Source organism: Xyrauchen texanus, chromosome 20 (genome assembly GCF_025860055.1).
Source record: "Xyrauchen texanus isolate HMW12.3.18 chromosome 20, RBS_HiC_50CHRs, whole genome shotgun sequence".
Taxonomy (NCBI): domain Eukaryota; kingdom Metazoa; phylum Chordata; class Actinopteri; order Cypriniformes; family Catostomidae; genus Xyrauchen; species Xyrauchen texanus.
Window position 1 is genome coordinate 6,637,007 of NC_068295.1, and position 14,477 is coordinate 6,651,483.

At 39.3% G+C, this 14,477-nt stretch overlaps 1 protein-coding gene across 1 annotated transcript; it reads right to left on the bottom strand.

The window, feature by feature from the left end:
- Positions 1–902: 902 nt before the first annotated feature.
- Positions 903–11,994, bottom strand: LOC127660918 (dapper homolog 2-like). Its single transcript, XM_052151399.1, has 4 exons — positions 11,670–11,994; positions 5,098–5,230; positions 4,446–4,742; positions 903–4,053 (listed from the first exon to the last, which is right to left on the bottom strand). Exons 1-4 carry the CDS (start codon positions 11,871–11,873, stop codon positions 2,237–2,239), a joined length of 2,451 nt encoding a protein of 816 aa, XP_052007359.1. The 5' UTR covers positions 11,874–11,994; the 3' UTR covers positions 903–2,236.
- Positions 11,995–14,477: the final 2,483 nt, after the last annotated feature.

The window sequence follows — 14,477 nt, forward strand, 5'->3', positions numbered from 1 at the left end:
TTCTGCAGATGAAATAAAGTCATACACCTCTGGAATGGCATGAGGGTGAGTAAAGGATGGGAGAACTATTCCTTTAATATGTTCAACAGTGGGATCAGTGGTTGAGGCGCAGGGTTACTGACCAGAAGGTTGGGGGTTCAAGCCCCAGCACCACCAAGATGCCACTGTTGGGCCCTTGAGCAAGGTCCTTAACCCTATCTGCTCCAGGGGTGCTGTATCATGGCTGACCCTGCATATGTGAAAATTAATAAATTTCACTTTATATATGCAAAAAACTGTGTGTATAATGTGTGACCAAAATAAAGGATTCTATTCTAACATTTGATAAAGATGATCCAAGTAAATTATGTTTGTTGTGAAAACTGAAGACATCAAATGGTCTAATTTTTTTAAATTATAACCACATTCATTATAAATAAATAATTCAAGGTTGAAGCACTTCACATTATTTCTTATAAAGCCTGTTCTTAATAGGCCTGCTGGCCTTGACCCAACGTCATAGAGAAACTGTCTGACCTGTGACCTCTCTCACTCACTGTTTAATCTGGTGATTTGCATAATGTTCTTGGTTACAGAAGCTACAATGTTGGATAATTACTTTAGTAATCCACTACAGATGACTAATTATTTATCTAAAATTATAATCAGATTACTTTACTAATTATTTAATTGAAAAAGTCATCAAATTGCAAATTACTTTACTTTTATATCACTTTTTAAAACACTTTTCCAATCAACAAATTCAAAATAATATCTATCTTTCTTTCTTGTTCATCGTTACAAGTCACACACACAACACTTCACATTTCTCCTTCACAATAACTCATTATGCGGACATAATTCTTGTATCTTCTTTTTCCAATGAAAGCCCTCAGTCACAGAAATACACAAGATGTTGTCTCTTTTTTATTGCCTTTTTAGTAGATTGTGTATTTAATCACACTTAAACACACTTAAGACTGAAATAGTCTACAACACAAAAAATGTAAGTGTTTGAAGCTGAATTAATGTGAATTAAACAATGAGTTGCAGTACAACCTTGCAAGTACAGTAATTAACTTTGCCGTAATTGGTCTGTATAAATCAACTCCCAGATCCAAAAAAACTGTCCTACAAAAAAACACAGTGGGTTGATGTGAAGGGGTGTGTGTATGTTTCCATGGTGATAAAACCATCCAGGGCAGTAAATTGTAAGTAGAACTTGATGAAATTCTTGGGTCTGTAAGGGATTAAAGCTCCTTTCAACTAAGACTAGCAAAGATAAAATGCATCCAGGGGCCCAAGTACCATCTTGTCTTCACCTGTATGAGTGTATTCAGAGGACTAAACCCCATTCCAACCTCTCTGACTATACAGGAATTTTAGTAGAGATTCTGACACGGAGTAAAATAATGAGATTTACAGATCTGTCCACTCTTTAAATTCACCACAACTGATTTGTGATATGTTCTGTCATCTCAAAAGCTCAACCTCAAAATCCTTTAATATATTCAGATAAATCCATATTATTGTAAGAATACAGCCCTTGACCATTGTATATTGATGTGATCACCTATAGATAAAGAGCATAATAAGCACACAAATAATAGAAAGCTTGTTAAGACTGTCCTCATAATGTGAATTCATTAGCATTTCTAATCTCCATTTCAGACAACCTTTGAGAAGAACCATTATGGATAAGCAAAGTAAAACCACTGATTTCATTATTAAATAAAAAATAAAATGAACGTAAAAAGCAAAATATTTTTATTGAATTTCCTTTTTTTTTTAAAGAGAATCTTTTTGTTTCAAAAGTGGCCAGCTGAAATTGCTCTTTTTACACAGGATTTTTTTAGTTACAGGTGTTTTATAATTGGGTAAAGAAATACAAAAAATGATTTTACAGTCTACAGTTTCTACACATATCAACAGAGGACTCAATTGGACTGGTTGTGGAGAAGTCCAATTTTTCAATATCTCTGGTCCTGTGATGATTGGGCAGTTCAAGATGCCATGTAAGTGTATGAAACTCTTGTCAAAGTCATGTTTTGGTTAAAGTTAACTGAAGCTCACTGATTCATTGTGGTAATTTCTAGCATATGCTTTTGATGACTTGATAAAAGTCTCAAAGTACACTCGACTTAATCTTAATTGGATCACAGGTACAGTTGCCAAGTGAATTGTGTTATTTGTGAAAGGAATTATTTTACAGGAGTAAACTCAAGCTTCCTTTTCAAGCATCATATCGTAAGCGAGGCTACACCAGAGTCATAACCTTGAGTGATGCTGGCTGAAAGCGGCGAATCTTCTTTTTCAGCGCTCTAGATGCTTTGATGCGGCAGGCTGCTGGCTTTGGGTGGTGGTGTTGCTGAAGGGACAAACCCGCTGCGGTGGGCCCAATTGCAGCCTGGGCCCACACCAAGCTGCCTTCATCATCCTCTTCTTCCTCTAACAGGTCCTCTTCATCCATTGAGAGGCTGCTGTCTGAATCTGAGGGCATCTGAGAGCCTTGGCTGGACTCACTGTCTCCGAAGCGGTTTGTGGTGTAGTCGCTAATCTCCCCGTCACTGCTTGCTGCTATAGTAGAGTGAAAGAGAGAGGCGCACTCTGCAGAGTACTCTGAAAATTCTGACTCACAGTGAGGAGCATGGCGGCCGGAGATTCGAGCTGCCGGATATCTAGATTCCAAGTAACTGAAGTACGAGGAGGTGGAGAAAGAGTGAGTGAGGGGTCGTGGAGGACAACCCCATTGACTCGAGCGAGGCCTTGCACTAATGCTCCTTACCATGCCTGCCTTGTGTGTGGTTGGCATCTCCTTGGATCTCTGGGTGTGGAGAGTTGGGGGCAACAGGATCTCAGAGGTAGAAGGCCATTTGCTAGAGCTCTGTTTCTTTCGGGCTTGCTCTACAAGATGCACAGTTTCAGGGTAATGAGCTTTGTGGGACTTGATGGACTTGGCAGTTTGGTTTTGTTGATAGATAGGCTTGTTCGGGATGCAATGCGAGTTGCAACTGCAATCCAAGCAAGAGTGTATCTGGGACTCGTCTAGACTTGTCAGTTTACCTCTGCACGAGCTAAACTGCTTTAAGTCAACTCGGTTTTTGGAGGTTTTTGGACAGAGCTCCTTCTGTCGTGAGAAGTGTTTTTGATTAAGTTTCTTTGATGAGGGTTTCTCTGAGCTCTTCCTCAATTTCAAAGGTTTTGTTTTCTTGTCAGCATGGCGCACCTTCACCCTCTGAGACCCTGCGGGAACAAATTCTGCATGGACAAACTCACACTGAGGTGGACTACTCTTATCACCAAAAGAGTCTGCGCATGCCTTACTGCTGTGGTTAAAACTTGATCTCCTGTCTACTGGCTTTGAGACCAAAGATGACTCCTTAGAAGAAACTCCAATTCCCTTATCTGAGAGTTCATTGTCAGATTCCATATTCCTAACAGGAAGGCAATTTTGTTGGAAATCCATGGAAGGTGCTGAGAGTGTGTGGACCTTGACCCCGTATGAATTGGACTCAGCAGCAGAGGTGTCTGTCTTCTGTTGATTGATGTTTAGTGTTGAAGATGTTTTTCTAGTCTCCAGTGCATTTTCTGGGGACACTGATATCTGTTGAAAGGACCCAAGATATTGAGGACCATTCAGCTGTCCATAGGTCACTTCCAGGGATCTGGGTCTTTGCTCCTGGGGGTCAATTCTTCTTATTTCATTTAACAGGTTCATTTTACTGAAGCTTTGCTGCAGGAGTTTGTTGATGTGTACTGAAGACCTGGAGTTTGTAGACTTTTGGTTAGGGTTCTGGTTTATCTCTTCAAGTACCCCTCCTGGCTTTCCATCCTGTCCCTCAGCCACTACTTTACTTTGCTGATCACTTATGAGACTAAAGATAGGGCTTTGTAAGGCCACAGCGTGCAGGGGGCTTGGGTAACAGTACACCTCTGTCCCATTGCTAGACACCAGGTTACTCTGATATTTAGGGTCTACTGAGGGGTTGTGGTGGCTTCCAGAGTGGATTGAGGTCTTTACGTCAGTGGATTTGAAGGAGCCAAAACCAGATGTGATCACTCGGTTGAGGTCACCTAACAAATGGACAGAAGGAAGAATAGCATGTTGAAGATGTATTTTACATTTCAGAATCTCATTAGGTGAGCTGACTATGAATTCCTGGCAGAAAAAATTATCTTAAAACAACCCAAGCTGGCTTACTGGTCTCCAAGCCTGGTCAAGGTGGTCTGTTTGCTGGTTTGGGCACTTGTCAGTTGTTCAGGATGGTAAACTAGCAGGCCAACCAGCTAAATCAGAAGAACACCAGCTTGACCAGGCTGGAAGACCAGCTTGGGCAGGCTTGGAGACCAGCAGACAGTATCATAAGTCGGGTATATTGACTACAACATGAAATACAAGATTCTGACAAAATTTCCCATATTTCTTTGCTCAAACTTTGAAACAAAAAACACATTTTCAGGCTTACCCATGGAAACAGGTCTTTGTCTCACTCTTTCTGCAATAGCTGGTGTAGTTCGTATACAACTGCTACCAAGCTTCATTCCTATTGATCGTGGGGTGTTGGGCTGGGCTGTGCTCTCATCAGCAGAAAAACAGCGGGACACAATGGCCTGTCCGGAGCCACTATGGCCATGTGGAGAATAGGAAGTGGAAAGATGAGGAAGGAGACTGGTTTGAGATGAAGAGGATAGACTCTCACTGTAGACGGAGATACAAGAATTGGACAGTGAGCCTGATCCACCATCACTGAGCTCGTAGAAACCTGAGAGCAGAAATGACCATGTTGGATATTCATTGTAGTGGATTTTGTTTATGAAATAACGAAGTATGTTAACAATGATGGATTATGTGTATAAACATCTCAAAGATATATATTATTCTAGACACTGCTGGAAAAAAGCACCTTAAACCAGGCTACAATGAATTGCTGGTCCATCAGTCTGGTCAGGTGGTTTGTTGACTGATTTTAGGCACTTTTCAGATAATCAGGCTTGGAGACTATCTGGTGTACCAGCTAAACACCATCTTGGCCAGGCTAGGAAACTAGCTAGACCAGCTAAAACTAGCAAACCATCTTACGCTGGTTTAGTATGTGGTCTCTGAAAGGGTTCAGTCACCTGAACTCGGTCTGCTGTCACATTCAAGGTTTTCAGTTGATGATTTACACACATCCAGCTTCAGTTCACTGATCTGCTGATCCAGCTGCTGCAGGTGAGTCTTCAATCCCACATCCTGCCTGCGCAAACGTGTCTGCAGATACAACAAACACTTTCAGAATCAGAATGAGCTTTATTGCCAAGTATGCTTTCACATACAAGGAATTTGTCTAGGTGACAGAAGCTTCCAGTGCACAAACAGTACAACAAGACAGAGATAATAAAAAAATAGAATAAAAAAAAAAAGTGAATAGAAAAAGTAAGTATTTATGTAGAAATACATAATAAGACAAAAATATATACGGTGTATATATAAATGTAAATATAACATATGTACAAATACAAATCTGCTATATACAGATAAGGTATTATATGTTGGCAGATAAGGTATGATATGTTGGATAAATATAAATAGACTAAGCTGTGTAAAAACGCTGCTTAAAAAACCTGCACTTAGCCCCACACTAGCAGAACACTAGAGACCAATCTCTCTCATCACATTCATTGCAAAAACACTTGAAAGGGCAGTTTTCTATCAGATCTCTGCCTAGCTCTCGCAGAACAAGCTGCTGGATGACAATCAGTCAGGCTTCAAAAGAGGGTATTCCACCGAGACTGCCCTGCTGTCTGTCACTCACAGTCGCTGAGACAGGCGAGAGCTGGATCCAGGTTATCCGTCCAGATTCTACTGGACCTTTCTGCAGCCTTTGACACAGTCAACCATCAGATCCTACTCTCCACCCTCTCTACTCTGGGCATCACAAGAACTATGCTTGACTGGTTTAAGTCCTATCTCTCAGGTAGGTATGTCCAAGTCACATCAGCAACTTGCTGGGGAAACTCAGTGCTCAGTGCTTAGGCCACTTGGTGGCCTAAGCCACCTATACACACAACATCACTGGGATGTCTATACACACAACATCACTGGGACACATCATTCGACGACAAACAGCTCTTCTTGTCTTTCCAGCCCAACAACACCACGGTGACTGCTTGCTCTATTCTCGGCCTGTTTGGCAGACATCTCAGCCTGGATGAAGGAACACCACCTGCAACTTAACCCAGCAAAGACTGAGCTCCTAGTCTTTCCAGCCAACCCTGCTGTTGAACACAACATCAACCTTCAGCTGGGTTCAACTACAGTAACACCTTCCAAAACGGTCAGAAATCTAGGGGTAACCATTGATAACCAACTCAATTTCACAGACCACATCTCATAGAGATCATGTAGATTTACACTCAACAATATCAGGAATATAAGACCCTTCCCCTCTGAACATGCCACACAACTTCTTGTCCAGTCACTTGTCATAACTAGACTGGACTACTGTAACACTCTCATTGGAGGCCTCCCTACATACGCAATTAGGCCTCAGCAAATTATCCAGAATGCAGCAGCATGTCTGGTTTTAAACGAACCAAAGAAAGCGCATGTTAAACCACTCCTTGTCTCTCTTTACTGGCAGCCGGTTCATGCACATATCAAATTCAAGGCTCTGATGCTCGCATACGGAACAGTCACTGGGTCTGCTCCAGAATACTTAAAATAATTTTTGCAGACCTACGTTCCCACCAGAAGCCTGTGGTCGGTTAGTGAGCAGTGCCTTGTTGTACCAACACAAAGAGGCACCAAAACACTTTCCAGGATGTTCGGTTTCACTGTACCACGTTGGTGGAATGACCTTCCCAACTCCATCTGTGAACCAGACTCACTCACTGTCTAAAAAAAAATAAATGGCTAAAAACACATCTTTTACATGAGCATTTAACCATTCACTCAGTTATTATAATTGTTTTTTTAATTAATTATATAAAATCTTGTTGCACTCTAATCTGTCTTGGATACTACTATTCTGATGCTAGTGAAACTTTGTAATGCAGCACTTTTCATACCAATGTCTCCTTAAGATGAATCGCTTATGATGTATTATTCCTCTTTTGTAAGTGGCTTGGGATAAAGCATCTGCCAAATGAATACATTTAAATATATGTATTGCACATAATTATTACTCAATGGGGCAGTTTTAACTGTTCAGGTCTTGTGAGATGGTAGAGCCCTGAATGATTCCACTGCTGCAGAATGGTGGTTTCACATATATCAGCCCCAGAACTTGCCTACACACACATTAGCACACAACGCATACTAGCCCCACAACCAGCAAAATACATCACCCTCATATCATGCAGTATTACATACAAAGGACCTGATACATCATACATGTTTAGTACATTTAGGGCACCTAAACACTAAAGTTTGCATTGCTTCATAGAACTCTACAAATCCATTGATTTCAATGGAGATAGTGTGTCAGAAGGACATACAGGAAAACACTCAAAGAGTTTGTGATTGAGAACATTTCAATTTAGCTGCAACGTACTTTGAACAATGAGCATTTCTGACAGGCAGGTCAAGTTGTGCTGTGATCTAATTTGTTTTATTCCTGCTTGATATTAAACTGACTCTGCTCTTTCCATACCCTCACAACGCATCTTACATTTTCCTTCCCATTAAATGCTCCATCTGAGCTTCCTCTTACTGTATATGTAGGTTCCCTAATGGACCACATGTGCAGATTCACTCAAAGTGTACACTGACACTGCAGTGCTAACTTCCAACAAGAAAACTTAAACTTTACATATACTTAGCTGTACAACTGAGTGTACAGCTTTTCAAATAGAACACGGCACCTTTTGGTGTGGAGAGCATAAGGAATAATGCAGAAAAACTACAAATCTGATGAACTTTAAAGAAATTATTCCCTTCACTTATTTGATCTATATTTATTCTTTGCTTATAATGCAATAGCTACTCATGATAGAAATACTAAACTAAGATGTTTAGAACTTTGAAGACTTAAGCACAAAACAATCAGTAAAAGACAGTCAAGCCCAACAAAACTGCTCTTAAAGTTAACAGAGCATTAGCTATTTCATTCCAAACTAACCACAGGAGAACATGACAAACTGCATTGCAAAAACTCTACAGACATTTATTGGCTGATATGACTCCTGCTGTTATACGATGCAGACAGAGAAAGACAGAGAGAAAGGAAGCAAATAAAGAAGGAGAGTGGTTGACTATTAACTAGGTATGGATAAAGGGTAGCCCGGGGGAAGTGCTGTAAGGTTACTAATCTCTCTTCTGCAGAGGATCACAAACTATTGTGTAAACCAAATGTATAGGAACAAGAGGAGAGTCTGTAATGTTTGACTGTAAACTATCTTTCTAATGAAAGAGCCTGTTCTTTTTTCAGAAAAGATCTTTAGATCTTAGAGAAGGACCACTTATACAAATTAACCAATACTGAAAACAATGTTTGATACTGGCTAGAAACTTTAGATCCAGTACAGTTCTGATGTTTGGCTGAAACAGACCTGCCAGATGTTTTCTCAGTTCCCACACCCTTTTCCAATTAATTTGCATGACTTTTCCAACTGCTTGTGATTACTATACTACACATGGATTTATAGAGACTGCACTTACAAAGAGCAAATTTAGAGCAAATCCAGATTGTATTAATTTCTATGACATTTCCAGGCCTGAAAATTCACAATTTAAAACTTCTGTGAAAGTCCCACCCTCAACAACTTCTGCATCACCAACTCCCCCCAGTTGGGCCAGTTGCCATGTAAACTCCCGGACTGATTTCTCTTCCTAGTCCAGCCCTGCAACTGAGTCATGTGTATTTACCAGCATCAAATACTTTATGCAAAAGCTACATCCCCAACTGCAAAACTCTTACTGTAGATGATTTAAGCTTTGAAAACTAATATGCCACACATGGTTTCTTTAATTGGGATTTAAGAACACTACTGTCAGTCTGTTATATGTCTACAGAAGAGAGTCACTTGGAACACAGAGCGCATGAAGAGTTCAACAAAAGTCCAAAAGGTTCAAACAAGCCCGGCTGCGGGGTCAAATCTGTGTCGCTGACTGGGCCACAGTTCATCTGTTGCCATTCTCATTAAATTGGGTTAATCATCAGAAACAGGGCTGGCCCCCCTCTGAGCTCTTGATTTATGACCCCTCACTATTCCCCCCAGCTGAGCCTGTGATTCAACTCTGGATTCAGTCATCAAGGGCATCGTGCCAAGCCATGCACAAAATACACCAAGGAATACAGAAGGAGGTCTGCACATGGGCAAGCAGGTTTTGAGTAAAGATTATAGATTCCTGCTGGGGTAAATCCACGTGACAAAATGAAAGAACTAACTACCTAAACCACAGAAAACATCTGTGCAGAATGTACGGTACAAAATCTACCAAACACAATCAATTTTAATTTAAAATTGTTTTATGTTAACACATCTGATCCCACCAGTTGTGTTTGGGAACAAAATTTAGTTTTGAGTTTAAGGGTCTAAATCTAAAATATTTTCCAGATTTTTCTACTATTAATAAAATGTCTTCATTCAATGACCATTATGGTCGTGGTGTAAATAGTTACATGGCCACTTTATTCCAGGCATTCTAAAAACTGATGTCCATGTCAATGATGATCTCTACATATTAGATGTAGACCATCTTCATGAAAGGCAGCAAGTAATACCTGTCCTAATACAGACACAACTACCATATTTGTAACACATCATATTAAAAGGGTGCATTAGCTAGAGTTGGGGTACTTGAGTTCGGACCAGAGTCACGAGTCCAATTTGAACGAACTTGGACTTTTCACGGACTCTGATTAAATTTTACTTGAACTCGAGCCTTTTGGACTCTGGAGTCTACCTGGGTCCATAGCATTTGTGATGCAATGACAGGCAAACAAATAAACCAAAAAAAAGAATGTAACAAAGGGTGACCAAATGTCCTCTTATGCCCAGACATGTCCTCTTTTTCAGACCTGAAAAAGTGTCCGGCAGGGATTTCAAAATTCCCTCTAAATGTCTGGGATTTGGCTTTGTATTCATAATGATGTGCTCTCTACAGTTAGCACTGTAGACCATTATGGTGGTCTACAAATTCTGTGTATTTGATACTGCACATCACTTTTCACGCATATATGTCCTTACGTATGATTATTCTGGCTAAGAGTGGCAGCGTGCTTTCTTTCTCTCTATGTGTGTGTGTGTGTAACATCAATAACATAAATACTCTTTAAAAAGTATGTTCCCAAACTATGAAAATTATCAAATAGAACAAAATTTTTATCAGACACGTGCTTACTACGCAAAGCCATTTCTAACTGTAAATGTTGACTATATCGAGACAAAATCAAATATGCTACGTATCAGGGACATTTAAACTGATATGATGGATGAAACAGACCATGATGGATATTGTCAACTCAGTCCATCACATAGGTGTACCGCAACCTCTGTGTGTTACCTGTAAAGCTGGCACTTGCATTTCAATGGCAAAAAAATCAGAAAATACAATGAACACAAGTGAGGAAAGAAGTCTATTCACCTATTATCCATACTAAACATAATGTGAAAAGAACAACACGTCAGCTCAAGGAGAGTTTGTCATAAAAATGTGATCTTAACTTTAGGGAAGTAGGCTACACCTGGACACAGCAGGAGGACTGAAAAGTGTGAAGTGTATGCGAATAAAAATTTTATTTGAATGGTATCTGATCTCTTCTGTTTTTATTTTATGTTTAATTTTATGGGCATTATTAAATGTTTTAATATTACCATTTATTAAATGTATTTCACCCATAATTTTAGATAAAACTAAACTAAATTGAAATGGACAAATTGAAAATGGAATAGAAAATAACAAATAAAATAGTAGAAATAATAATAACTCTAGTCTAATGACTAATGCAGGTTTCACTTTCTTTGGTGTATGTTTGAGTGGAGGGGAAAAATCAACAAATAATTGAAATGTCAACAGAACACAATAAAAAGTGTGTTGAAGGACAGTTTTGTCTTCATACACCTAAAGCATATGCTTTCATCTGAAACCACTTTGAAATTTGTTCAGCAGGATAATAATAATAATCATTGAAAATTAAATGCAACAGAGGTGTTTTTGTTGCATTTATATTGACAAATAATTTTTCTTAGTTATGAAGGTTAAAATAATCTTAAAATATTGATGCAGAATTTACGGTTACAATTTTAATTCAGATTCATAAACAGATTAATTCAGACTCGCACTGGACTCAGTCATGAGTCTGACTCGGCCCCTTTTGGACTCTGACTCAACTCGGACTCGACTAAGGTGGACGCGAACCCAACATTAGCGAATTAATAATAAATTTGCTCCAGTTTATATAATCCTCAAATGACATGTAAATATTACAGTGGTCACATCTGTAGCCAGTGGGAAAACACAGAGCTCCATTTTGAATAGGAAACTGATTGATTTATAATATGAAATTACAGATCCCAACATTTATTATTATTATTTTAATTTAATTAAACTATTTTAAATGAACGTGCATTAATTCTTGGTAATTCTTAATTGCTTGTAAGTAAAAAAGAGCATTTTTTGACCTTGTATTTACCCAGCATTTTCAAATGTTGCCAAGAATAAGCACATATATTCACTAAGAAAGGTCTGTGATCACTCATCTTACCAGCTGTTGTTTCAGGAGAGTAAGTGTTGCCTCCACTCTTAGCTCCTCTGTGCTTATTATCTCATGTGTTGATGTGTCGGGCTCTTCTCTGTTCAGGGTCAGTGCCCAGTGCACCCTAGTACTCTGTTTGTCCCGGAGGAAATGCAGCTCTTGCAGTCCGGCCAGTGATGCCTGCAGTCTCTCTCCTATCCTGTCCCGGTCCATACCTGCAACTGCGCTCAACACACCTAATCCAGGAACTTTCTTCCCAACATCAGGAGTCCTGTAAATTCATACCCAAAGAGACGAAGAAATAATGAAATCCGTTACTGACTGCGTCCTCTGAATGCACTGTTGTGTTTAGACGATGAGCATGATTGGGAGGAGGAGTCAAAACAAGACACGCCCACTTCAGGCTGATCGAGACAAACTCCGCCCACTTAGGCCGATTGGCTGACAGCAGAGTCAACAACTCTACTTTGCTGAAGGCTTGGCTCATTAATATTAATTTATTTGCGTGAATGGGTGCTCAAAGCAGTTTACCATTATTCTCCGTTTGAGACATAAACTCTGACTTATAGAAATTACGTATAAAAAAAATATTTTTTGTAAGAAACAAATGGAATCCCGGTATATGTCCTTCTAAATTAAACTATACCCTTCGAGAAAAAAATAAAATAAAATAGAAATTGTGTATGCACAATTTTTAAACACTTAGCCAGTTGCGCCTTCTGGCGGACATTGACAAACATTAGACCACATGAAAACCTCAAAATTAACCTTTGGAGACTATCTGATGATGTTATGTAATGAAAAATCAAATGACAATCAAAACTCCTATATAAACATATCAACAGTAACGAAAAGGTATCCAAAAGTTTATATATATATATATATTTTTTTTTATCATAATCAGAATGATTATTGCCAAGTGTTCTCATGAACACAATTATTTATTTTATTTTATTTTATTTTTTTGTGATAGGAGAAACAAGTGCACACAGAACATTAGAGTAAGACACAGAATATAAAACAAGCTAAGAGTATAAATGGACATACAAATAATAGGACATAACAGAATGGTATTCCACTACAGTTACAATTTAAATCATTGGTAATTAGAATACAGTTACATTCAAAAAGTATTTTTATTACTGAAGAAATTACTTTGCATTTTATTGTCAATTGTTTCATTTAATATTTAGTCCTTTCAGATGGAAAACATTTATACATATAAATGATGTGATCCAAAGTGCATTTGAACAGCAGTGAAACACTTTCTTATGATGTGTTACATTCATACGAGCAGACAGAGAAGTAAGTTTGAAGTAAGTTTGGAGCACAAGAAATAGAAATAAACCTTGTGTAAATTGTCAGTTTTAAACTAAGCTAAAATGCTATTTCTAGCCATTGACATGCAAGTTACCAGACACAATCATATTTTTTTATCAAGAAAATTAACGTTGGATCATAATGAATTTTTTTCTAGTAAGACCTTTGATATTAGGGCAAAAATCATATTCTTGATAATAATTTTTGTATTGTATTCCTGTAAAAATATCTAAAAATCCTTTTGGAATGATCTTGTTTTAGCAACACTGCATAAGATATTTAGGTTTTTCAGAGAATGTATTTTTAACATGTGTATTTTGTCTCACTGTACTGGCAGTTTTTATAGTCAAAACAAGTGAAATCTACCAGTGCTGAAGAAGTAATCCAAAGTATTTAGAATACGTTACTGACACTGAGTAATCTAAAGGAATACATTCCAAATGACATTTTACAGCATGTAATCTGTAATCTGTAATGGAATACATTTCAAAAGTAACCCTCCCAACCCTGACCATTGGATACCATGACTTTACCAACACAATCATACCAGATATACTCCGGACTAAGTTAAACCAACTCCCTGTTCCCACCTCTACCTGTCAGTGGATTACCAGCTTTCTGACGGACAGGCAGCAGCTTGTGAGGCAGGGAAAATTCACTTCCACCACCTGTACCATCAGCACTGGTGCCCCCCAGGGATGTGTGCTCTCCCCACTACTCTTCTCCCTGTACACCAATGACTGCACCACCAAGGACCCCTCTGTCAAGCTCCTGAAGTTTGCAGACGACACCACTGTCATCGGCCTCATCCGAGATGATTATGAGTCTGCATATAGAAAGGAGGTTGAACGGCTGGCTTTCTGGTGCAGTCAAAACAACCTGGAGCTGAACACGCTCAAAACAGTGGAGATGATTGTGGACTTTATGATGAACACCCCATCATTGTCCCCCCTCACCATTCTAAACAGCACTGTGGCAGCAGTGGAGTCATTCAGGTTCCTGGGCACTACCATCTCACAGGACCTGAAGTGGGAAATACACATCGACTCCATTGTGAAAAAGGCCCAGCAGAGGTTGTACTTCCTTCGCCAGCTGAGGAAGTTCAACCTGCCACCAGTGCTGCTGAAACAGTTCTACTCAGCACCTCTGCACTTCAATAACTGTCTGGTTTGGTGCAGCTACGAAATCAGACATCAGAAGACTACAAAGGACAGTTCGGTCTGCTGAGAGGATTATTGGTTGCCCCCTGCCCCCCCTTCAAGAACTATACACTTCCAGAGTGAGGAAAAAGGCTGGTAAAATCACTCTGGACACCACTCACCCTGCCCACTAACTTTTTGAACTGTTGCCTTCTGGCCGGCGCTTCAGAGCTCTGAACACCAGAACCGTCAGACACAGGAACAGTTTTTTCCCTCAGGCCATCCATCTAATGAACAATTAAATTGCCCCATTGAGCAATAATGATGTGCAATACACAGTTTAATTTTAATTTTAATT